This window comes from Columba livia, chromosome 17, assembly GCF_036013475.1.
Source record: "Columba livia isolate bColLiv1 breed racing homer chromosome 17, bColLiv1.pat.W.v2, whole genome shotgun sequence".
Classification (NCBI taxonomy): Eukaryota; Metazoa; Chordata; class Aves; order Columbiformes; family Columbidae; genus Columba; species Columba livia.
The window spans coordinates 7,974,262-8,000,625 of NC_088618.1; the positions used below are offsets into that span (position 1 = coordinate 7,974,262).

The 26,364-nt window shown below is 40.7% G+C and overlaps 1 protein-coding gene across 1 annotated transcript in view; it reads left to right on the plus strand.

Annotated features, from left to right (window-relative positions):
- Positions 1-26,364, plus strand: part of PPIL2 (peptidylprolyl isomerase like 2) — a 71,453-nt gene that overhangs the window by 3,434 nt on the left and 41,655 nt on the right. Inside the window, exons 6-9 of the mRNA XM_065033074.1 lie at positions 12,872-12,923; positions 15,134-15,225; positions 16,941-17,030; positions 25,259-25,334. Coding sequence (XP_064889146.1) covers positions 12,872-12,923; positions 15,134-15,225; positions 16,941-17,030; positions 25,259-25,334 — 310 coding nt within the window. The remainder of the gene's footprint in view (positions 1-12,871; positions 12,924-15,133; positions 15,226-16,940; positions 17,031-25,258; positions 25,335-26,364) is intronic.

Below are 26,364 nucleotides of genomic sequence, written 5' to 3' on the forward strand. Positions count from 1 at the left end.
TGTGAAATTGTAGAGCACCAGATAAATATGAAGTACTGGAGATGTTTCCTTGTTGGAATTATTTTTTATGTGGTGTTAAAAGAGAGTACGTTGTTTGTGAGGCCATAAAGGAAAATTTTAAACATCAATTGCTTCTTGAGCTACTGGAGCTCCTATCGTCCTTCAGTAAGTGCAGTTACTTTCCCAGGCATTAGGTGGCAGCCGTTGCACAGGATTGTTGGTTGTTTTGCAGGTGGCTTTCTGGTATGACATTACCTTTGAAACATCTTGTGTTGGAGTAAAGATTTTTCCAGCAGAGAGATATGAGGAGAAGCTAAATACAGATGCAGCATTCCAAGCTCTGAACATAAACAGGCTGTCTGAGACCCAAATGTCTTCAGTTACAGCAAACTGCAGGTGTGTTTGTGTGATGGAGAGAAGATTGAAGGTCTTTCTTCACACATGAAGAGGCCAATATGTAGTAGATAAGTTACGGAATTACAGCTGTTTCACTTGGTTTTGCCAGCCTCCCACCACCTTGCTGCTCTGTGCATTGGTTGGGAGTTTTGGGGTGTTGCCAGATCAATTTTTTCACTCGGAGCAGCTCCACGACACCTGTTCTCATTTCAGACTGTGAACCATGATGTGGTTTAAAATTACTTTGGGTAAATGCTAAATAAGAAGTGTAATGTGTCTAGTGGTCTTGTGTAATACAGAGAAAAGGAGGTGGTGCAGAATAAACTTGGTGAGCCAGAAATGCTCAAATTAAGTCTGACTTTGAGATCTGGTAGTTTACCCAGACTTGTGCGTCTGTAGTTGATCTGCCGTGCACCTCTCGCTCTCCTCTACACGTGTCCCCTTTTCCTCTGTATCACCCCGTTTGGGAAGCCCTTTCTTCTTCCCTTGTGTTCAGTGGTGGAATTGTGCTGTACAGCTCTGTCCTCCAGCAGACAAAGGTGTTCCAGACCACTTGGAAAAAAAGATGCTTGTTGTCCAGAACAGCAAACAGCCCTGCTGAATCCAGCCCTGTGGAGCTATAGGTGGAAGAGTGGGCTGAAGGGAGTGAGGTTGTTTCTCAGAGGACCAACTCTGGTTTTTGGAGTGGGAAGATGCTGTTGGGCAGGAAGGGGATGGAGGTGCTGGGACAAGGCAAGGTGGGTGGTGGAAGAAGTCAGTGAGTTGAGCTTGTTCATCTCTAGGCTGCACTGCCCACCATTTAATCTGTCATTATTTGTGCACTTCTGTCACTTGTACAGCTTGCTTATTGTGGAAACCAGAAAGAGTACTTTCTGTAATGAGTCGGTGACTTACAGAGACTTAAGACTCTGGGTTTGTTTCAAAAGGAACTGAGCCAGGTTAGCTGCGATGCTGTGTTTTGTGTGGTGCCTTATGAAGTTACTTTAGAGGTTGATGATTTGTCATTGGTGATGAAGCTCTGGAGAATTTTTCAATTTTTTTTTGTCCTGAAGTTAAAAATAATGAAATCCTTTGTGGCTTATACTGCTATTGTTACGGTTTGCTACAGGCCAAATGTTTTAGAGAAGTCAATAGGCTACTTGGAAACGGCGTTGTTAACGGTGCACCCTTGGTACTCACTAATTCTGTCTAGCTGTCTTATTTCTGAAGTAGACCCCTCAGTGGAGAATTGGAGAGCCTTGCAGTCATTAATATATTTATCTTTGCAGTGCTCCCAGGAGGTAGGACTGTGCCTGTCTTTTATTAATTGGATGTTTGTGAACTGATCTACAGGCAGCTTCTCTAATTCTTCCAAGTCCTGAACTATTGGGCCACGCTTTTCAAAGAAATTTTGCAATGCCAAGATCACAGTTATTCTTTGATATGTTTAAAATATTTCAATTTTTTTCCTTCCCTATACTTTCTTATGGTTTATGGTTTACAGTTCATTTTTTTACTTGCTTTTCTAAATGTGCACCTGAGGTGCAGTTTGGACTCCAGTAGCTGTTTAGGAGAAACAAATCACCATTGACCATTGAGTTTCCCATGAGCTATTCCAGAAAGTAACTTTAGACTTTTTCCCCCCTTTTTAACAATGCATTGGGGTAAAAATACCTCTATTACTACCCCAAGAATTTTGGAAGAAACGGTGCATCCCTTGCAGCTGAGCTACAGGCTGTCAGATGGCATTGGCAGCTTTGTCAGGACACTGCCCTAGCTTATGTTTACACTGAAATTGCGTAAAATAAAGAGGAAGGCCATAATTAGCTCATTCCTTTTTACTGAGAACAGCACTTTGGCTTCTTGGGCTTGCAGATAGTTGCAAGCTTGCCAGGAGGTTTGGTGCGGCGGCGCTGCGACCGCACTGACCAGCAGGCCCACACAAGCCAGCCAGCTGTGCTCCCCAGCACCACTTTCCAAGGAGTGAGAGTGGTCAGAGTGTGTCTGGTTTGTTGGAATCTCAGATATGAACAGATGATGTATCAGTGTGTGCCGTTTGACAGCAATTTCAAGGAAATTGTTCTTTCTTGCATGGATATGGTGTGTGTGGGCTGAGCTATTTTTCTCTTTTGCGTTGTAATGTTTCTGATGTAAATACCTATTTTTCCACTCTGGTTCAGTGACATTCTAACCGCATGTGGGCAGCCCAGGTTATTGCAGTTGTACTTCAGCCCCATTCAGGGCTCTGTAACCTTGGCAAATATCTTTCTTCCCCTATATCTGGAGCGGCTAAGGTCTTTGTCCCTTGTACCCACTTTTCTGTGGGAATTAGGTTCTTGTGGACAGCTGAAAGTCAGTTAATCTCTGGTGTTTGCTTCTAGGGCCTTGGTCCAAAGTCAATTTTGTGACTAAGTGCATCTACTTTTAAAGTCATATAGAGGGCTCACCTATGTGAATTCTTTCTGCACGGCTCAGAGCAAACTAAAATCCGTTTGTTTGCTGACCCTGCATAACCCAGAGAGGCAATCCTCATGGAAAGGGCCACGTGAGGCTGTGCAGTTGTTGCATATGTATGTCTTGAAGGACAAACAGGATTCAGTTGACTTAATTTAGCTTTGGCTTAACATATGCCTAAGAGTCAGGTTAAGAGGCCTGAAGATGCTGCGTGAGGGGTGTTTGAGACTAGGGGTCACGTTTCTGGTCTGAATGAGGCAGAACACAATTTGTGTTGTGCTGTGTCTCATGCAAGGTTAGGGTCCAGACCTGCAGGCCAGAGAGAGCTATTTTGCAGCTGTCATGAGGTTTTTACCTTTTTACTGGGTGAAAGAAGAAAGATTTTAAATTCTGAGATTTTTTTTAAGGGTTGAGAAAGCCTTTTGCTTGGGCTGCCTCTGAGGATAATCATAAAAAGGAATTTGTGGCATGTAAAAAAGCAGAAGTCACAGCCACTGACATGGAAAATTAGGAGTCGTTTCAGAGTCAGAAGGCTGAAAATCTCTGACTTTTCCCAGTAGGACATTTGCCTTCTTAAAAAAATAGAGCTCTCCTCGAAGTTTTGCTCTGTGTACAAGACAAATATTTGTGTTCTCCCACACTCTTAATCCTGTATTTACCAAATGAGAATGCCTTGGGGTGAGATGATGACCAATATGATCAAATAATTGTGGCAGTACAGGTGCCTGCCGCATGCAGTAAGCCTGTCTGACCCACACTTTGAAAGCCCCGAGAGATGCACAGGACACTCCTCGCTCCAGCACTGCTCACTAGGAACGTAAGCAGTGCCCTTTTTCTATTGTTTAATAATTGGTTTGAAATAAGGTTGGTAGGATGATGCTTACTGGAATAATTACAGCTCCTTTCAAAACCAATCACTTCATACCCTCGAAAGAAAAAAATTGCAATGGAGTCTGTTATTTCAAAGCTCTGGAAAAGTCCTTCTCAAATACATTCCTTAAATACGTTTATTAGCGAATTCTTCTGCCAAATGCTGGTCGCTATTGTTACTTCATTTTTTGTCAAAGCATGGTTTCTTTTCAATTTGATCAACCAGATTTCAGTCAGTGTTATAGAAATCAGTTGCTGGTCTTGAGGTAGAAGCAGCTTCCTGGCCAGGGTAGTGGAGAGGATATGGAGACGGTTATTTTTTTGCCACTGGATGTATTAATCCCGCTTTAAAAACGAACAAACAATCTCACAGCATTTTTTTTTTGAATGCACTAAAAAAGTCTTTGGCCGTCTAAATAAGGGAAATCCTGCCTGAAAAGGATGCAGAAATTAGAGCAAAGGTGAAACTTCCTTAAACAGAAGTGGTTTTACCATGTATGTATTTTGAAAACACAGATACAGAAATAGAAAGCACTGGTAATTGTTTCTTCATCCAAGAAGTGAACATAATGACAAAGAGGGCTTGGGTATTTTTATTCTTTTGCAATATTCTCCATAAAGAAACTGCAGCATGTCAGGAGTGTGAGAAATATCAAGTACTGTAGGAACAGGTGTTAAACTACAGGTGGAATTCCAGCCCAGGCTTATAGTTCGCTACAAATTGCTCCCCATCTCTATCAGATAATCAGCACAGGGTCCGTGTGTTTGGGGAACGGGTTCCTGTGAGTGTGTGCGCGAGCTTTATACATTGCTGAGTCAGAGGCGTCAAGATCAAGATCACAAACAAAACTCATCCAACGCTGAGTTGAGTGGAACGGCCTGAACAGGGGAGAGGACAAGTTCATGTTTCATGTGATCCATATTGGCTTTTAACTGGGTTCATGTGGCCTGTGTGGCAATTTACTGCAGATTGCTGCTTTAATCGTGTTATTCCAGGTGTGTTTCTAAATAACGAGCAGCAAATAGTGGATGTCATCAGGCAAGGAGCTGTGTTTCAAAGGTGACCTCTCTCATGCCAGCGTAGCAGTAGCTGCTGTTGGAATACATTGTCAGGAAAATGTAATAGCTGTAGATAATGTCCAACGTGGTGCATTTTCAGAGTGCTTGGTTAGACCTTTCTGTGTCATGGTAGAAATGCTACCTTAGGATTTTGTTGGTCTTTTAAAGACAGCACACTGCAGCACGAGTCAGATTTTCCTTGTGACTTTCAATCTTTTTCTCTAGAAAAGTTTTCTTCACTCTCGCTGTTTCCAAAGAGACTGTGCTTACTACGAGCATTTGCCTTCTTTCTTTAGACAGACAATATTGAGAAGAAAATGCTGTGCAGGCTATCTCCACATCCGTTTCCCATATCTGAAGTGTTGGGACTATCTAATTAAGAGCAAGTTAGTTTGACCAATTAAGATATTTTTCGTTACGTACAAAAGTTCAGGAGTGAAACATATCTCGTTTTCATTGGGTTTTTTTCTCAACATGAGAGCACAGCACCTGAAATGCAAGTAGTCTCTTATGTTTTCTCCTTGGGGCTTTGGAAATGAGGGATCATTTAGGTGGGTCAGTAGCTTCAGGTCTCATTTGGCTGTAGCATAACTGATGTATAAATGAGAATTTTAATTCTTCTCTAAATAATGCTTTTCACATGCATGTCAGAAGAAGTCGGTACATCTTCAGCTTCAAAATTCAAAGTGTATTTCTTAAATTGTCTGATGCAACTCAGTCAAGTCTTCAGATATTGCATAGGTTTAAATGTCAACTGTCCCCTTTTTCCCCCCTTTTATTAAACCTACCATATTTTTTCCTGTACATTTGAAGTGAAGGAGAGAGGTTTTTTCTTGTTTATTTGTAAGAAACATTTTGGGGGAGGGGAATACAGTTTTGTTGTGAGTGAGTAATAGCTTGTTGCAGAGCGGAGAACAAAGCTCACAGAAATAAACCCAAGGGAAGCCTCGTTGTTGAAAAATGATTCAGACAAGTCCAGCTTGGGTGGTTTTCGTGTGTTGCAGAAAGAAGGGTGAAATGATGAGGAACAGAAAACTGGAAGGCTCTCCGAGGCCTTCGGCTCCTCGCAGTCTGCTCTGCAGACCGCGTGCTCTGTCCGGAGCCGGGGTTCGCTTTGCTGCTGCTACGGCTGCCCAGAGGTTCTGCTCATGGTTTTTTGTCTGATAGATATCTTCTGTAAATCTGGGGTTTGACCAGCTTAGTCTCGTTTGTATTTGTGCCAAAATTGTGCTTCTCTCTTAGTGTTTACAGCTGTGTATTTGGACAGGGGAATTTAATGCTTTCTTGACATTTTCTTGTTGAGACTTGTATTTTCCTGTCACATGATCTTTTTGCCTTTAAGTTCTCTATACCATAAATGGTCACAGTTGTCCTTCTCTGCATCTGTTTAACTTTAATTTATCTTCATTGAACAGAGTTAATCTTGGCATACACAGTAAATGCTGGGTGAACGCCTGGTACAGCGGTGAGAAGATTTTCTAATCCCTTCCTTAAATACTTTGATCATACTTTGATATATAACGCGTGATAGCATAAGACAGAAAACGGTTTCAGCATATGCACTGAGACACAAACGATGCTTTCAGAATACGATAATTGGTTGGATTTTCTCTTGATAGTTTGGGTCATTTCAGAAGCAGGATGTGCAGTGGTCTTTCCTTTTCTCTTTTTTTTTTCTTTTTTTCTTTTTATTTGTTTCCACTTGAATGTTGCTGCCTGTATTTCTGTGGCCTGTAAGAGTCGTTCTGGCAGGGTGGTTACAGCTATCATCCCTGAGCATCTCTCTCCAGGTGCATTTTTGTCTAGGGGCAGCAGACACAAGCTGCTGCTCAACTGCCTGGAATCCACTTTGAAGGAGACGAACTCTTCAATATGCAGCAACTGAACCGTGTCGTCTTACCTCATTTGCTTCAGAAATTATTAGCTTTTAGTGAACAGTCTAAATGAGTTAATATTTGACTAGTGACCATAAATTTTCAAGGCCCCTGGATAGAAACATATGAGGACATGATTCTTGCCTGGAGGAACAACCAGAAAGTCGTGTGTCATAACTGGAAATGGTCATAAAACACAGGGGGGTCAGGGGGCTGAAGGTCCTGCTGAGGCTGATGACCTGGAAGATTTTTGTGTTGGTTTTTCTTAAACTTGCCCACTCTCCTTTGTTACTGACAAATATGTGGGTAATTGGTTGCTTCTCTTCCAAAGCTGTATCTGTTTAACAGCAGCGCACCCAGCACCGCTAAGAGTTAGCCTTAAAAGGGGGATTTATTTTTCAGTTCCCTATGTCTTTGGCAAACAGGGAGAGCAAGGATGAGGTTTGCTGAGACTTACTGTTCAAGTGCTTTGTCAAAATGAGCTGTTTAACACCCTCCAGTGTCATGAGTCACTGGCCAAGCTGCCGTGCCCCCTTCACACCTTGCTGGTGAGGATTGTGCCGGTGATGGACAGTGGTTCATCCAGTGAGCCAGCTCTGCACACAGGCACATAAATGTGTCTAGCATTATTCCTAATGCATTATTTCCCTTACAGCAAAAAAGTATTTACATCTAGGTTTTACAGACCGAACAGGTGGTCTCATTTTTATTTTTTTTTTCTCCTTTTCTGTGTTTTGGTGGCAGTGGGCACATTGGATGGGGTTTTGTGTTTGTGACACTTGAAAAACTAGCAGCTGTGTAGTGCTCTAGCCTTAAATGAGATGCAGCATGAGGTTTCCCACAGAACCTCACTTGCCTGTTTTTCACTAAAACTGGAGACTAGCTTTTTGATGCTTCTGCGGAGCTTTATTTTCGATGAACCATATTGTGTTTGGCTGTGGATCTCTGGATTGATAGACTTCTGACTGCATTAAGACTGCAGGTTTAATCTTGCACATGGAACTACACATCTTTTTCTCATGGTAATTTCTGTTAATGTGCTCTTTGCTAGAGCAACACTGTTGCTAGTATCTGTGAGCCATGTGTGTTATCAAGCATATCTTTATGATTCTCTGGACAAGGCTTTGGTGACCATATGGTGTCAGTTTAATTAAAATTTAAATGTGGAAAACTGTGGTCTGGAAGTGGGTGATGAAGGATCTTTTGTGTCCGTTTCCATACCAGTCCAGTAGTAGATGAAAGCTGCAGTTAAACAGCAGCTTCATCCAGGAATGTGAATTGAGGGTATCTTTTTAGCATTTTGTAGACACTTGTCCATATGATAAATATGTAGCATTTGTGCTGCTGAACTGAGCACAGAAATGATACTTTGAATCATGAGACGATTCTGTCCTCTTGACTGCTGACCCCAAATTCTTCATGAGATATTCAACTACATAAAGATGGCTCATCTTGTTGTTTAACAAGTGCTGATGTTTCCAATCATATTCCCATAATGTGTAGCCTTGATGAGGACTTCCAGTGCCTTTTATCATCATTAAATCAATTTACAAGATCTGAAATAAGCAACAGTATACATGGAGTTATTCCAATGCTATTCAAACATTCAATACCCCTATGTTTCTTGAAGATTTTATAGCAGGGAACATTATAAGAGAGCTTCTTAAAATGTGAAGTTGTATGCAAAGAGTAGCAGGTCTCATCTTTAACAGAACCAAATAATTTAATACAGAATTCATTTGCTGTTGTTAAGCTAAATTTGGTACTTGGTAGGCAACGCTGTGTTTTAATATCAGTGTTTGGTTTGGCCTTCTATTCCATTTGAGGTAACTCTGTGTTGCTTGTTTTGGTGGGATGAGAACCTACCAGATGGCCTCTCCAGCCCTGGATGGTTTTGTCCTCATGTTGTCAACCAGCTCAGACATGACACATGAATTTTTCCCCATGATGGCTTCACTGGATTATCGTGTGTTCCTGCCAAAGGCCATTCAAAAGGGTGTTTGATTCCCAGGCATCAAACATTTTAACGCTAACTCAATTACTGTTGATAGAGTGGGAAGGTCTGTGTTTACTAAATACAACTCTTGCCACACGTCACCAACTCTACCCATGTATGGGTAGAGAATCAAATGAGTCCATTTTGATTGCTTTTCAGGCTGGTGCATATCTAACAGGGTCAGAGCCTCATTAACAACAAGAACATGCAGCCACAGAGCAAAGAGATTCAGAGAGTGTAACTAATTGATGCACAGGGATTGTAGGTCATATCTTCATGAGACACACAGCGATGACAGAGAATGATTTAATTGGAAACAATCGGCGTACTTCATCTGTGAGCTGCCACAGTGCCCCACTAACCTACGTGTGGTAATAACCTCTGCTTTGGGTATCAATAAAGGGTGCTGCCCTTTGAGATCCCGCAGGAACGAGCGCTGTCAGCTGACAGATGAGAGCGTGCGGGGCGCTGGGGCTTCTCGCTGCTGCGAGCAAGTAGGTCATGGCCAAAAGTAGCCTTGGCTGCCTTTGTGGAAGTGTGCCTGCGAGAGGGGAGGCAGCTGAGAAAAAAGCTAGTATGGGGTTTGGGTTTAGGGGGTTTTTTTTAGCCCTTCCTTGCTGTGGAGCAGCTGGCACTACGTGCCGTGAAATGCGTCTGCTTTCCAGTATTCTTGCATAAAATATTTTTAGAAGTGAATATGCAGCTCTTATTTCTGCTTAGGGGAAGTGGTGCATGCTTGTGGCCTTTCGTTTTTGTTAAAAATATAGAATTTTAATTAGATCAAGTGTTTGTAATAAACGTTTTTTCCTTGCTTTCTTCAGTGGAGTTTGGCTGAAACTGGATGGTAGATGTGTGTCGGGGAAAATCAGGTTGGAAATGGTTTTGAACTTGAGCTGTGTATGCAATATTTGAGCTCCCTTATGCTTTATTAGTGATAAGCAATACGTGAAAACAAGTGCTTTAACTCATTTTAGGATTCATTCACTCATGCTGTCTCTTCCCGTGAAGACTGGCTCCTGTTTGTGGCATAATGGTCATTTCCATGGCAACAAACTGTGATGGTGCTTGGAAAGCTTTGACTTTTGATAGAGAATAAATAAAAGCAGATTTACCCACACACAAGATAACCCTGTTTTCATATGAAATGGAGAAAGGGGGGAAAAATGATATAGGTTTTCTTTATCGTATTCTTTCATGGTTTCCTGTGTAACTTGTAGGTCTTTCAGAACTGGACCTACTCGAAGTCGCGGTGTGCAGACTCAGGATGTTCCATGTGCAGGTGCCTGGTCTCCGGCGCTGAGCTGCCTCTATAGACCATGGCAATCCTTTGTAGCAGATCATCACCTGGTTTGGCTGTTCTAGTGCTCCAAAGCTTTCCTTTGACAGAACACTAAATCACCCTCTTGTCTTCCCATGCATTAAGACACATTAATCAACTTCTCAAAACATTTCTGAGGTGGTGCTCTAATTATATTTCCCCCACGTATTTTCTCATATAGAGCTCTCAGTCTGTTTCCATCCCTTCTTATAAATACGTTGCACAAGCATCATCCTTTATCAGTAGCTGGAAGTTCCCCCATGATACAGCATGGGAGTGCTTGGATAGGAAGCTGTTGCTGGCTGAGCCGAAGCGCAGAGCTGCTCCAAAGGGCATGAGCTGACATGCCAAGGTCATGTCTTCAACACAAGCTTGATGGGAGGACGATCTGCAGCGATAGAAGTTTATAATGTTCATGCAGCACTTCGGTATAGAGTTCTCATCCTGGAAGATGACTCCAGGCAGTGTGTGTATTTCAACTCCTATATGAAAATCACTATTTTTTAATTTACTGTTGACATATAAGACTATATAAGTGCTGGTCTCAGTGTGGAGCAGATGCCACCATGAGCAGCTGATGCACCGTGAATAATTGATGCTGAAAACTAACCTTTTTCCATAGTATGGAAAAATGTGACCTGAAATACCATACTATTTTCTTGAGCATGGAGTGAGAGTTGGAGAGCTTGGCAGCACTTCTAACGATACATCACACGTTGACAGATGAAACAGTGTACTGCAGCTTTTGCTACCTTTAAAGTCTGTATAGCAGTTTAGTCTGTCTTTTCCACTAAATTTCTGTCAAGGTATAAATCTGAATCTTCAGTCATGTTAAATTGTTTCTTAGGGAACTGTTTCCATTTTCGTTTAAAGATGATCCGCTCATGTGTTCTGGGGATAGCTCAAGTCTGCCAGCAAGATAATTTAAAGGCCTTCTTCAAATTATCAATGTTTCCAGCAGTTGTATTTCTAAAGAAGCTTTTTCTGGAACATAATTTTTGGGCTGTTGCACAACATGTGCACAGATGGATGCTGCTTTGTGTTAATAAGTTGTTTAGGTTGAACAGATCTGTCCAGGATCATATGTTCATTTTGGCAACTCTGCTGTTCCCCTACTACTTCTTTGGCAATTTTGTTCTAGTAAGATGAATAAATGAATAAAGCTCTGCATTCTCTTAGTCGTTTCACAAGCTGCCATTGCCTTTGCTGTCTTTCTTCATACCCCAGCAGTGTGCAGGTTTGTTGTCTTTTGTTTGGGGGATTTTTTTGTTTGGTTTTTGTTTGTTTGATTGTTTTTGAGTATCCACTTAAGGAAAAATAGCGGCACTGGTCTGCCTTTGCCTAACTAAGTATAATCTAACCTGCTCTCTTTCTTCCCTTTCCTTCCCTATTTTATTCCTACTAGCCCTCGTTGCTCTTCTCACTAATAAATTAGAAAGATGGTTACCTTTCTGTCAGCAAACGAGCCTGCCAGTTGGCTGCAAACAATTTGAGAAGTGCCTTCCTATAAATGAATGAGTCCAGCTGTCATAACGTGTACGCTCCGAACCAAGAATATTAATTTCGATTAGGCAGAAAAAGTCCACTGACTTGGTTTCACATGATTTTGTTATCGCTCTTTGCCACAATGATTGAACTAGCAGTGTCGGCACCGCAGCTGGCAGGTCTCCACGCATAGCTTTTTCTAAAGAGCTGTCTGGGTTATAAAAACCTCCCTAAACTGTTCAGGTGTGTGTTTTGAGAAGAGAACCGATTGTTTCTTTTCAAAGGCCTGTGCTCTGTGTGCTTTTAAGGATCAATTTGGCAGTGAAACTTGTCTCTGACAGCTGATACAATCAGAGGGTTTGGTTTTGTTTCTTTTTCCTGTATCTGAGATCCTGCCTCAGCCTTGTGCCTTGCTGGGCTGGACTTTGTGTCCAGCTGGGTGCCCCCGTCAAGTGCCACCTAACCATGCTGGTGGGGTGACTCCAGTCATGGTGTGCCCAAATCACATCCTGACCCTATTAAATGACTGGCGTACGTGGGCCTGCCCTGTCGTGTTACTGAAGGCACACGGTTATTTTGGGCATGCTTGTGGCTTTCATGTCTTGGGTAGGGAGCAACCTGATCATCCAGAAGTGTTTGACAGCCCAATAGCTCTTCCCTCCCTGTGTCAGGAGGCCCCTCTGGGCAGCAGAAGAATGCCATAGATGTTCTTCTGATGGAGCGTGGGGGAGCAGGAGTCAGCCCAGTTTGCAGTGTCCCCTCTGCAGGGCAGAGCATCACTCTCACTTCATCAGCCTGCAGGACCTCCCGACCCCGGCTGCCATCTCGGTTCCCTCTTCCATGGAATTGTTATTGTTACCTGGGGATTAACTGGCCAAAGATCCCTCCTGGGTCTGTCTGCCATCCTCACCCCAAGCACCTCTCTGGAGAATTCGTGCCTCCATTTCTCTTCATTATGGCTAGTTATGTTATGGACTCCACATTTCCTGAAGTAAAAGAAAAATTACAGTTATTTCAGAAAAGGTAGTGAGCTTGATTGCCAGAATGGTTTGCTGGCTGTATGACTTTCATCAGAGGTCCCTTCTGAAGTGTCGCTGCTGCTCAGCAGCAATGATCTTTGTCTCGGCTTTTCACGCAAACTCCCCTTTCAGTTTGTGCGAAGACAGTGCTGCACAACTTCTGGAGCCTGTTCACTTGGTTCACGCTGTACTGTGTCAAACTACAACACTGTAAACAATCGTATCCCAGTTCTCAGGCTCCTTGTTTTTGTGGGCTGTCTGTGACTTAAATTCCCAGGGTTTTGATGATTCAGACAACTTGCAGTATATTATTAATAAATTATGTACTATTAAAATCCCAGCACTGATATTACAGTTTCCTTTTATTTCCACGGTTAGATTCTGCTGTGATTAATTTTTTTTAATGCTTCATTTTCTTTAGAAACTAGATGCCAAATCACTTATAAAGCTGAATTTTGCTAAAAACAGTGAAGGTAAGAGCAGTAATTTTCTGTGTGTTTTGTTTTTTGTTTGTGTTTTGTTTTTCTTAATGAGTGCTTTAATAAACCCTGGTTTGTCTTACTCATGGTTAAGTTACGTAGTTTGTTTTCTATTGTGGCTTTTATTTTTTGAGTAGAATAACTGCTGCTTGCGAGTGACACAACTTTTAAAGTTCAATATCTGTTTTTCTTTACACTGCGGGGCTGTAAATTATTCACCAATTTCACTTTACTATAGCTACTACTGCAGTGAGGTACTATTTACTTTAGGGAAATTTTTCAGAAAAGGCTACATTTCCATAATATGTTAGGTTTTTCTAACTTGCCTGTGGCATTATTTTCTGCTCCCTTGGTTTTGAGCAGCTTTTCGTTTGTAAGATGAATTAAACTTAAATGAACACATGGGATTTTATGAATAGCAGCACACAAGAAAGCAGCCTCATGTTTTATTTCTGCAGGGTTAAAGATATAAAACCTGCCATCTAAGAGAGGGTGCCAGGGATAAAAGAGAACAGTGGAGATGAAATAGTATTTTGCAAGGCAAATAATGGTTTTTCTTTTAAACAAGAGTCGCAAGGATTAGGTGGGAATACAACTCTGAAATGTCTTTGCCCTTATCTTACCAACAGTCCATAGACTACAAGGGCTTCTCTCTAGCTGGTGGGTTTCTTCTGTGCTTTGTCTTCCTGTCTCAAGACCAGAGTGTTAAAAAATTATCATTAGTCACATTGGCCAAGGTTTTTGAAAGACACTGCGATATTTGGCTTTCCTTAAAGAAGTCCAGTTCGTGATGCTGGAGTGGAATGACAGCAGCCACACAGACTCTGAAGCCTTTTCCTTGGAAAGGTGTATGCTGTGTCATTAATAGATCAAGAGAAGATGCAACAAAAGAGGAAGAGTAAAATGTTGCGTTTCTGTCTATCAGCAAACTTTTCTTTAAATCTTAACATGTAGAGTGGTTGGTATGTATGGAGGATCTTCTCTATTCACACCTAAACAATAAAAAAGGTCTTCAGATATTGCAGTTTTTTCCATTTAGTGACCCTTCCTAGCTGAGTACCATCTATCCAGATGAACAAGTGTGGGCCCTCAGCAGCTCTGCTTTTGCTAGAGCTGAAAACATGGTGACTCGCTCTCTTTTATGCAGCTGGAGTGAGGCCTCACATTTTACCAGCGTGTTTCTGTATCCATCACTTGGCCCATACCCTGATGCCACTTCTGAAAATCCCTTTCTAAACTTCCTCTTGTATTTCAGCCCTTTGTGGCAAAGGCTTTTCCTTCAGCTCTGGTGGCATTAACAGAAACAGCCCTCGCTGGCCTCTGCGTGCTGGAGGCCTGGGAGCCTCTGTGGCTGATCAGTTAATCGGTAAATCCTCCATAGGTGTTTGTCTCTCCTGTCTGTGCAGGTGCTGTGAGCAGCCTATGCTTTGGTCTCCCTGCTGCTTTTGATTTTCAGATGATAATTAGGGAAAAAAGAACCAAATAGACCCAACCTATTTCAAAAATTTCACCCAGGTCTAGCAAACTGAACAAGTATTAATAACCTTCTTCTAGTTGCTTTCTGCCGAGATGGTCCAGGCATTTTTCTTTTTCCTCCTACGTTGCCTTCCATCAGTTTGCTTGTTGTTGACATGCTTAATATTTATGCTGACCCTCCTGGGAAAATTCACAGCTTGATTAGAGCAGACGCTGGGTTCCTTATTGAATAACGTGCTCAGATTTAATGGCATTCTGCTTGCCACATTTGAATACAAAATGCTCTTGTTTCCTAAAAGCACAACAACTGCTCTGAACTTTTCTGTTGGATATAAGCTAAACTTTTATTCCTGGGAACAACACCGAAAATAGAACACTGGGCAGGCTGCGAGGTACAGGCTTTAGAGTCAATAGAGCTTTGATTATAATGATAACACCTATATTGCGGTACTTCATAGGTATCGAGTAAATTGGACACATTTCTGTGTTGGGGAATTGAAAACAGTAGATTTCAAAACAGCATTTTCATTTTTGGTTTTATATTTCTCATGTTATTTTTTTGCCACTGAAGAATCAAAGTGCAGTTAAAACACCATTAAATATACACTGAAGTTACACATTATATGAAAAACTGAAGTAGATATTCTTCAAAGAGATAATAGAAATCAACAATCTCAAAACAGTTGCAGGGACTTCATGCTGAATTTAAACTTTTTGCCCTCCATCAGGTAAATACCACTGTCCAGTGCTGTTTACGGTATTCACCAATAACTCCCATATTGTGGCCATCAAGACAACTGGAAATGTGTTTGCCTATGAGGTAGGTTCTCTGTCGCATTTCAGTATTAATATTTTATACTTGATTTATTTCATTGAAGATCACAAAATGCTTTAGAAAGGTAGGTACATTTTATTCTTGTTCTACAACCAGGAAAATTAAAGTGCAAAGAGATGAACTAATGTCACAAATTGTTGTTTGACTTTTGCCTTCAAAATATGGACATCCCTGGAATATGATTTAAAAGATATTTTTAAAACCTTTTCCTAAGTTAATCTGCATGCACTGAGTCACGTAGACCAAAATGAGTACTTTTTATGTGCTCTGCAGCTGAATTAATAGACAAATCTTCTGTCATCTTTCTTTCTGATACAGAGTCATCACCAAAACACAAATTGCCTCATTTCTATTCACATCAATGAATAAAAAAGAGTATTTTAACTGGAGCAGGGGAAAGAGCAGATAATGCCTTAATGGATACTTGAAGTGCGTTTTTATTTGTGTTTTGTGAACATTTGTGTGAACTCAGGTGGAATTTTAATTGTGACTTGTTTGCATAATCCTTACTGTAAAAGCAAGGTTTAATTATTTTTCATTGGCAAATAAATCCTTCAGTTAATGGATCCATGTCCAGTGTTGTAAAAAGTCTGAACACCGAAACATCTGCTTTTTGAAATCTGTTCATGGCAGATTCCGGTAGGACTTTCAGATACTGGGAGGAACAAGCTGAAACCATTGCAATCAGGGAAAAGCTGGATTCATCAAGTTATTGAAAACTTGCTCCGTTGTAGTTGGATTGTCTTCATTCCAGCTATGAGAGCAGTCAAGATTAGGTTAAAATGAACTGTATTTTCTGTTCCTTCTGGAAGCGTGATTGCTGTGGTTAAAAGGCAAGAATGAGTTTCAGGGTGGTGTTTGTTAAATTCTTGTTGTTATTGTAAAACTGTTGCTCAGTTTGCTACAATTTGTAATACTGGGCTTCCTAAACAAGCTGTGCCAAGAGGGCCTGTTTTTCATATGGTGTATCACTTGGAGCAATAACATTTATCGGCTTGTTATAAGCACAGAATTAATTTATGGACTTCTGGAGGTACTAGAAAAACATTGTCACTTCCATCTGATGAGAACAGAGCGCACTTGGGGGAATAAGACAGATTCAGTTTTCGTGCAGGTAGACTTCCACAGTCATCTCTCTGCGTGATGTATTTGTTTATAACAACAAAACATTTATTCTGCATTGGTTGTCGCCAAGAAATAACACACCGCTGCTCTGAGCATCATTTTGTTTTCTCAGGTGAAGAGCAGCGTTGCTGCAGGCTGGGGTGGGCAGAGGACACGTGTCTCCCAGGGGTGCTGGCAATGGGGGAGATGCTGACCCTGTGTTGAAGCTGCCTGTCTATACCATCTGCAAGCAGGAGTTTTGTATTTTGGCAGCACTTTTGCAATGAGTTTGGTTAAAATGATGTGCATAACTATGGAAAGGAGAGTGCAAGGTTATTTAAAAAACATACAAACCAAAAGAAACCAACCAAACAAAAACCAAACCACAAAATTCAAGTTTTGTAGGGATGAAAGACAAAAGCTTCTCATCTGTTGAAGAACACAATGAAAATATTGCAGCTGCCAGTTGAGAATGAAGGGTGAAATTGTTTTCTTTATCATTTGTACTTTAGGGCTTTATTAGCATCACGTGTTTACTTGTAATATTTATACATTAGTGTACAATTTTTAATATGTGTCTTTTGTCTGGCTGTTAGGCAGTCGAGCAGCTGAACATAAAACCAAAGAGCTACAAGGATCTTTTAACAGATGAACCCTTCACTCGGCAAGACATCGTGACACTGCAGGTAAACTTTTCTCTGTGTTACACTTCTTGCAATACAGCTTTTTTGCAGAGGATGGAATGGTGCTATGTACACCGCTAGAGCAGGAATCTGGGATATTGAACAGAGAAACATTTTCTGTGTGTGTGTGTCTTGGAGACGGGTAGAAGGTGAACTGCTGTATTCTCTTTGTTATCCAGATGAGCCACAAAGATGCTGTATAACTTAGAGCTTGACAGATCTCTAGAGTGATTATTGTGAGCCTTGCAGATAAGCAGATTGTTCAACTTTGTAAAATAAAGTATAGAAAAAAAGCCGTGCACAGAAAAAGTCAAGGATGCTATGTAAAAATGTGAATTTTGACAAATGTATTTGCAGTTCCTCACTATTTCACTGTATCCGACTGAATAGAAGATCTGGTGAATAATTTTAAGTTTTAGGCAGGAAAATACACATAGGATTTTGTTGGTTTTGTTTTGCTAACCTTGCCTGAAAAATTGCTGTGACACCTCTGATCTATTGCGAGACGTACACAGGAGTGCATTGGGAAAAGATTGGGTAGAGGAAAGGGAAAGAGACATCCAGAATACTCTCCAGCTTTAGACAGCCAGCAGCGCGTGCTCTGGGTTACCAAAAGAAATGTGGTTTAGAATGTGAAGTATATGAACTTAAAGGAAGTTAAGTCTGACGCTGATTGTCCATCTTACTCTTTTAAAGATGCCTAAAAGACTCAGAGCTTCAGAAAAGCATTTTTTAGAGTTTGTCTAAATAAGCAGCAATCCACCAGATTTTCTTTTAAGTGCTTGCCTGCCATGGTTTTCTTCTGAATAGATGCCAATGTTGGTCTTTTACTGATTTTAAAGGAACTAACACCTGAATTAAAACAGCACTGTAAATTTCAGAGTGTAGCAGATACCCATTTACAGCTGAAGTTTAGTGTCAAAAGATCTAAAACTTACGTTTAAAATGAAGCATTTTTAAGCTTGCATGATTTCAAAATAGGAGAAAAACATTTAAGGATCATTATTATTGGAGTCGTGAGTTAGTATGCATCTCACGAACAGTTAATTGCCACTAGCCAAGACTAATACAGTCTAATTTGAATAGAAAAATATTTTCCATTTATGTCTAAATTTAAATGTAATGGATCCCTCCTTCCCCACTCCCTTCTGAACAGCATGTTTATAAATATTTTTCCTCTATTCCTTTGTGCTTATGGCTGTTCAAGTTAATGCAGCAAAGTAAAATGGTTTTAATCCAATGGTAGCAAAACCCACAGCTTTTTCAGATTGAAAGCTCCCAACAGAATGTTATTTGAATGTAACTGCATGGTTGCTAATGGATTTGGAACAGGAAAAAAGGACAACATGAGTGACTAAAAATGTTTCTGTATATCAGTATGGAAAACCAAATTATTTTTAAGAAATAATTGAAATGTGCAGTCATTTCAAAATATTTTGGTGTGTTCTGTAGGTTTGGAATTGAATGTATGTGTAAAGAGTGTGTTTCTATTACAGCCCTAGCTTTAATTTTTGTCATAAAAGCAAAGAGATACTATAGTCCTCTAAATCTCAAAGTGCAATAGGCAGCAATTTAGATGATTCCTATGTGGATTTTTATCAATATTTTTCACTTTCATTCTGTTCTTTTTGGGTTTCTATCTCTAAGTGTACAATCTTACGGTATATATTCTTCTCAAATAAGTTTAGAAATAGCAAAGCGACCCCCATCTTGGGGTTGGACTGGAAGAGATTTCGATCATCTAAATGTGCCGTTAACCAGCTAAAGTTTGACCCTTCACCCAATTGGTTTTTAAATATTTTTTTTTTGAAAAAAAATAAAAGGATTTTCAACAACCAGGCTAAAATGGCTCTGGGGTGTTGAATGAGAACCAAGAGCCGTCCCGTGCGCTGCACAACACCCGCTGCAAACCTGCAAGTTCACCTTGATTTCTCCTGTTCCCGTGCTGCCCTGACTTGCTTTGTCGAGCCCAAAACACCACCTACAGTAGTATGACCAGTCTGGGTATTAAAATTGCTTGTGTATATGTGGTATAGCAATCTGTTGTTAGCTTCTCATAGTATTTTCTTGATGAAAATGAAGAGACAGAGCAATGTCTCCTCTATCAGCTGTCACATTGACAGGGCTGCAGGCAGCGTGTGGCTTCACGCTGCCAAGCGCTGCCACCTGTGGCTTTGTTTCTTAGCCAGAGTTCGTGACTGCAATCTGTTGTGTTTCAATTTGTGGCTCTGGAGCTCTGTCCACTTCTCTTAAAAACCTTTCAATTCTGTGTTGAAACTTATCACTTTTTTGTTTTCCCATTCCCTCGTGTGAATGGAGTACGGTGGTATCTGAGAGAGCTGGAATTGGGAGTGAGCTGGTAACACTGACCCTGCTGTTTGCCAAAAAGGTAGATATAAAGGAAGTTGCTATAAAAAACCCCCCACATTCTTTGCTTTGCAAATAACAACTGAGTAGGACTGTCTGTAATAGCTGTGTTTATCAATAGAAAATAGCATTTCCAGAGGCTGACTCTGAATGTCAGAGTCAGATGGGGTACCTGTGTTTGGTAGTGAAATACAATGTAAGTGGAGAATTTTAATAATGTATGTTAACAGATTATTTGTATGATCACATTTTTGCTTTTTGATACATAGAGAGCAATCCTACAGCTGCTAGGGATGTCCTTTGACCAGAAGAGCAATTGACCTCAATCTTGACCTCTCTTTCCTAATGTATATAATTAAAAACAAAAACAATTTGCTCTTTCCAGAAGAGAGAGAATTGCATAAATTACTTTGTTCTGTTCTCAGTGCTAAACATCAGTCAAACATTAATCATAATCTACCCTTGCTATCTTTTCTGGTGAACACCATCTCATCCCCGTTGGTTGGTTTTATTTTATTGATAGTTATTTGTGTCCCATTGCTATTAAGTTTACTTCTTAAAAAGGACAAATTATTTTTGATCTGGAACTTAAAAAAGCAAAATCAGAACTCAAATTGTTAATGATGCTATTTTAGATCTTTGATATGCTTCTCTTTGTAAAGGAATCCACAGTGCTTCCTGCACTTACATAAACAGAAACTCCTTTTTTCCCCTGTTGAAATGCAAATGTCCTGGGGCAGAGCATGGCAGGTTCTCATCAACATATGGCGATATTATCCAGCCCCTCAGGGCAGGAGGTAAAGGATGATACTATATCCTGGTGTGCAGGGCCCATTACCAAAACTGGAATGTAGTTATTCAGGCAAAAGATGTAATGGATTCTGGTTTAATATCTTGCTGATAATGACAGAAATACACATGACATTATTCAACATGAAACCCTTCCTAGACACCAGCAGTCTTAGTATAGCAGCATTGGTTTTAGACTGTAACTCTTTACCCTCAAGTTGAAATTTCCTTTTTTTTGGCTGCTTGATCTTGCCATAAACTCAAGTCAGGCTTTCCATCCCCTACACTGCAGCTGATACTTTTGTCCAAGTTTCTCTCTCCTTGCAGTTTATCATTATTTCAGATAATTTTTCTTTCCACTGTACTGGTTCATATCTCTTCTAAAAGGAATATTACCTTTGTATTTTGTCTGTGTTTCTCATAACTCTAAACCCATTTGTATTCTTTCACCTTGAACGGTGACCAGCTCAGCCTCACTTAGCATCCCTTGCAAATGTCCTGAATGTCAGACAGCTCAAGTACTTCAAGATGTATTAGTTATACTGTAATAGGAAGGCTGGTATTGTTGAAGCTTGTTTGCAGTGTTCTTACCTTCCTATTCTGCTAGATTGATGTTCATCATTTCACTTTGCAGTTGTTTTAAAGGTTTTAAGCTCACGATGCACAGAGAGGCACAGGGTCAGGTAGTGCCTTTCTGGACACAGTGGTGGGCTTGGGCAGTCCTGGGGACTTCTTCCCATCACAAGTGGGAGAGGGTCCTGAGGTAAGCAAAGTAAGAATGCCACAATACCCTGCTTTCGTGTCCTGTTTGGTAGGAAGTGTTCAGAAGAGATAAGAACAATTCCCCTTTTATCCCCTTTAAATTCTTCATCCTCCGCTGTGTCTCTGTTCACAAACCAGAAACCACGGCTCTCAAATTTGTGAAGATACACAAGAAACGATTCCTGCTCTTGGAACCTTGTAGAAGCTATTGCTGTACTGCATGCTGGCAGGGGAGGGGAGGTGTGAGAAGTGTGGCTCTCACAGGTGAGCAGGGGCAGGGATGATCTGTTCCTCTTCGCCAGAACAATTGCAATAAACCCCCCCGACCCTGTTGTGCCAGCGTTAATAGGCACAGTCCTCTGCTGGCAGCCTGCTGAGAACCTTTCCTGATAGATGCACGCTAACAAATGCGTCTGCTTTGCACCACAGAAATGGAGGGGAATTCCTGGGAGAAATAACTAGAGACAAAAACCAAAAAGCCTGGGTAGAATGGAAACAGGTTTGCTGCTGTTAAATGGAAAAAAAGGCTCATCCTGTTATGTGCTTCCTTATTGAATTTTTATTGTTTCTGTACAACCTAACCAGCCGTGGACAAGACATGGTTTCCAACAAGCTGTTAAACACCGCTGGCGTTTGTGGCAGGAAGCATAACTAATGAGCTAAGTTGGAGGAAGCTGAGCTGCACACTGTTAATTGATGTTTCACTCCTCGGCTGTTTCTCGTTTGCTCTTTGTGTGACAGAAGGTCAGAGCAGATTTCCTCTCCATGGCGGGTGAGGGCTCTTTGAGGGCAGATCCTGCACCAACACATGTGGAGAGTGGCTGGTTGAGAAGCGGCGCATTGGGACATGGTTGGTGTCTGAACTGCTCGATAGCAGCCCCAGGGTCAGAGAGAGAGTATGGCCCTGCTGCAGAGAGAAGATCCAAAACTGTAGGTGTTCTCCAGCCCAGGTGAAGTCCTTGACAAGGCTGCATTTAAAACTACTATTTATCTGTAAATACAGTTTTCAAAGTTTAAAAGTCATCTGGGAATTGCTTGGAAAATGGTCATGTCATTTTATTAAAATCATTTGGAACTTAGGTTTAACATGCCCAGACTCAGTCTTTATCATCATGAGGAGGTAGGATGGTTTTTACATTTCTAAATCTTTTTGTTTGAAGATAAGGCTTCAGGCCTTTATCTTAGCAGGTGTTGGAGCATCCCTGTGAGTCCAGCCTTTCTCTGACCAGGAGAGACCATTAATTCGTTAGAGCTGAAGGCTTTGTTGAAGCGGGTATGTCCATCTGCCTGTCGCTGCGGTGTCTTGGTAGGACTGCTCTGATGCTGTGCCCAGTAACTGTCATGGATGCAACAAGAACTTGGCAGGCTAATTATTAATGATTAGAGAGTTCTCTTCCTGAAGTGATATATCTAAAGAACATGTGCACTTGTAAAATTTCCATAGACCTACCTTTAAAGAATGTGTGTCCTGTATTGTAGGACACAGTACCATCAGTAAGGAAATGATCTGTGTCTTCTGCAGCACAAGTTGGACTGGTCAGGTGTATTTCTGCTCTTGGAGATGATAAAAGTAAATGATGTCTTGTGTTTAACTCAGTATTTATTGTAGTACTGTCACACTTAGTATGCACGTTTGTCTAATTCCAAACTTCTAGTGTATCATGATGCTGTATTTTAGAGGGAGGAATCAATATGTCAACTGGATATGTCCTAGGTGTCCTGTGTAAGATGAAGCTCAAATTTCAACTTGAAGAACCATTTTTGAGGGATTTTTTCCACTCACAGAGGGAAACGGTTTTGGAGTAGGCACATGGGTTCTCTGCCTTTTCAACGTGGGGTGACCCTCGTGCTTCACAGAATCAGCAACACAAGGGACAACACTGTAAATCAAACCTTTGCCAAGGTTTCCATTTGAGCAGATGCCCATGTGAAAGTGATGAAGGCTTGTGCAGAGGACCTTGGTCTCACTTCTGGGGCTTGGGGTTGTCTTGGGTCCCCCAGAAAGCAGATGGGTGGCTGCGGTCTGCAAGGAGAGGGAGCTGCCCTGTGGCCTCTCTTGTCCTTTGTGCCGTAATGGGTGAATTGCATATGGGCAGGTTAGTGGTGACTTGGAGAGCCCTGAGAAACCCCTTGCGCAGAAGGGGACTGTAAACACTTCTGCCGGAGTTGCTCAATGCCTGCAATTCGGCTGCTTAAGCCAGGGAAATGTTTGAACAAACGGTGGATGTGAAAACAGTTTGAACTAATCGGATTCGTGGTACCCTGAGCACAAAACAATGGGTCTCATAAAGCACTGGCGGTTGTGATGTCCTTTTATTTATTTTTAAACAGTCAATAAATCAGTAAATCAAGAAGCTTTATTTAGAGGAATATAGTGAAGGTGTTTCCTGGTTCATCTGCTGCCTCCTGCTCTCCCTCCCATCCATGTAAAGCTGGTTTCAGGAGTCAGTCCTGCTTTGCCATGAACAGCAGACATGTGGATTGCTATAAATCCATTTGTGTCTATTAATCTTAATACACAAATGTTTTTTTTCCCTTTCCTGGAAAGAGTAAGCAGTCTTACTTCCTTCACCTTTTGAGCTGGTACATTTATGTGCAAGGCCATGATTTCTGTCTGGGAAAGCTGCAGCTCATGATTCCTAAGGAGTGTTTGGGAGGAGGCAACCTGAGCCCTTTCTCCAGATGTTCTCCATGTGTCTTGTTGACTGTTAAAGAACAGGGCTGAAATTATCTCTATTCATACATAAACATGTATGTGAGGGAATAAGTCATGAATACACACGGATGCCGGTGGCAGAGGATACAAAAAATGCTTAAAAACAGGTCCAAATTTCCTGTTCCTTAGTAGTTTTACTTAAAGATGATCTGTTTCTAATGCAAGATCTTAAAGATTTAAGGTTTTTTTGCAGTCCATGTCTTGATGAAGATCTACCAGAGCAGCATAGTGGGGGAGGAGGCCATAGAAAATGGTTACATGGTGGTTGGGAAAGGGGACAGCAGAAAGCCAGGAGGTCATTGCTGGGGTTCAGAATCACACAGCTTGATTTCATAAATGTGTTTTGTTTTACTACCAGCAGTAAAACTAAAAATGCACTCTCTGGTGGAAGCATTTCAGGGATGAATGAAAGGCATAATTAGATCATTTAATAAGGGATGGAGCTACCAGCTCTGCTTGTACTAATCATTGTGTTTAGCAGGGATGGAATTGTCACAACTTCTTACTAACAGCGGTGGTCTTGGAAGCTTTGTTAAATTTATTTGGGATAATAGTATTCATGCCAGTATCATAGTTCTTTGCATAATAAGTTGCTTTTTTTTTTATCCTGAACTTAAAACTACTGCATATTATTAAGATATTTTGGTATTTTAGACTTTAAATTGTTTTCTGTAAGATAGAATTTCCAGAAATGACCGGGTGTTCTGGGCTGATGTTTTGACCTTTCTGTGCTGCAGAGAAGCTCAAGGAGAAAACCTTAAAGTTGTTCTAAGAAGAGGATTGAAGACTATTTAATAATAGTATAATGTAACCTAGATCGCCAGTAGGCATTCCTTGTCTTATTCTCTCTAACAAAAGGTCAAAGGTATGCATAAAGTTGCCTAGAGATAGAATGAAGACTCACATTTAATAGACTGTATTTTTACTGCTTTACTTGAGTGGTCACTCAACAGAGTTTTCATAATACCACTTTTTTGTTGCCTATTTATTATTATTTTTTATTTTTAAATGTAAATCTGTAAGCGGAGATTTCACTATTAAAAAAAAAAAACCAACAATCAAACCCGTTCTGGCTGCAAAGACTTGCTCTAAGGTTTATTTGTATTTTGAAATGCATTTCAAAGGTTCGCAGAGCATGTGCAAATCAGGCACACTTGTTATAAATAGAAGGAGATAGTTAATGTGAATTTGCATAGATCTTAGACCAAACCACAGAATGAAGGAAAAAAACAGGGGATTGCTGCTCCTCATTCTTTCTTCTCACCAGGATAGGCAAGACTCAGCTTAGTCCTGTTAGTAACTTCTGTAGGCAAAATATGTGTAATATTATATTTGGGGCTGAATTCCAGATCCATAAGGAGCCTGTTGTGAACTGGCACATTTCTGATGTCGGTTGGAGTTGATTGCTTTATATTTTGTTCATCTTTCTGTGGTTCAGGGAGTATGGAAGTTATTCTGTCTCTCCCTATCTGTTTATTATGGTGGTGTCTGCCCTTAAAACTAGTCTGTTGCATGGCATAGATGCATACCAAGCTCTCTGATTTATTATTATTATTATTATTATTATTATTATTATTATTATTATTATTATTTTCAGGATCCAACAAACCTGGATAAGTTCAATGTCTCAAACTTCTTTCATGTTAAGAACAACATAAAAGTAATTGATCCAGGTAAGGATGAACTGAAGGTAGGCTGAAAAAACACCAACCCAAATATGCGAATTCTAAGGACGATGTTATGGAATTGTTGCTGTTTTCGATGGACGGAGATCCCTAGTGGTAACTAGGGTAACTAGTGGTAACTTTGAAAGCTTCTTGGAAACACAAATAACTTGTTGAAACGGTCCCTTTCACCTCGAACTGTGTTAATATATTTTGAAGCGAAGACATGATTCTTTGAGTAATCGTTAACTGTCTCTGTTGAGTGCTGTGCAAGCAGAAAGGTTTCCATGTCCTTTAAGAGCAGGTAGATGAGAGAGAAGTAAGAATAGGAAAAATTCTTTGCCAAGAGGTCCGTTACCCTTGTGCCAAAAACCAGACAAGGAAACCTTCATCTTCCCATACCTGTGTGCCAGGCTCCTTCACGTGTATTAACAGGGCATTGCCCATCCTTCTGTCTGAGTAACAACAGACATCTGCCAAGTTAAAGATTGATGCAGGTTTTTCTAAAATAGTCCCAAAATTATTTTAATAATAAAAAAAATAATGCTTTATTTTTCTTTCTAGATACCACAAGTAAGAAATTTGCTTCTCAATTATTTTGTGATTTTTTTTTTTTGATAGCTAAATGCTTAGTAATATCTGCTAATATTAAATTGCTGAAGGAAAAATAATCTCTCCTTTGTCCTTGTGTTTTCCTTTAGAACCGTTTCTAATGAGGTCTAATTGCTGATTCTAAGCATGGTGTGTTTTGGGGGTCTTAAAATGCTCATCTTTTCTTTTGTTGTTTAAAAGCTACTAGTTCTACAAACAAGCATCTCTCCGTTTACCTGCTAAAAATAAGTGGCTATTATCTCAGAGATAGAATATTCAATACCAGCAAACAGTAGGCATATCAAGGCAGAGAACAGGTGAAATTTATAAAAATAATGTAAAGAAAATCATATTTTGCAGTTTAGTCTGCCAGCTTTCCTCCCCCTGGTGCCACATTAAAGAGCTGACCTTAGGATTTTTGCATCACAAGCCTGGCTGTACAGTGAGG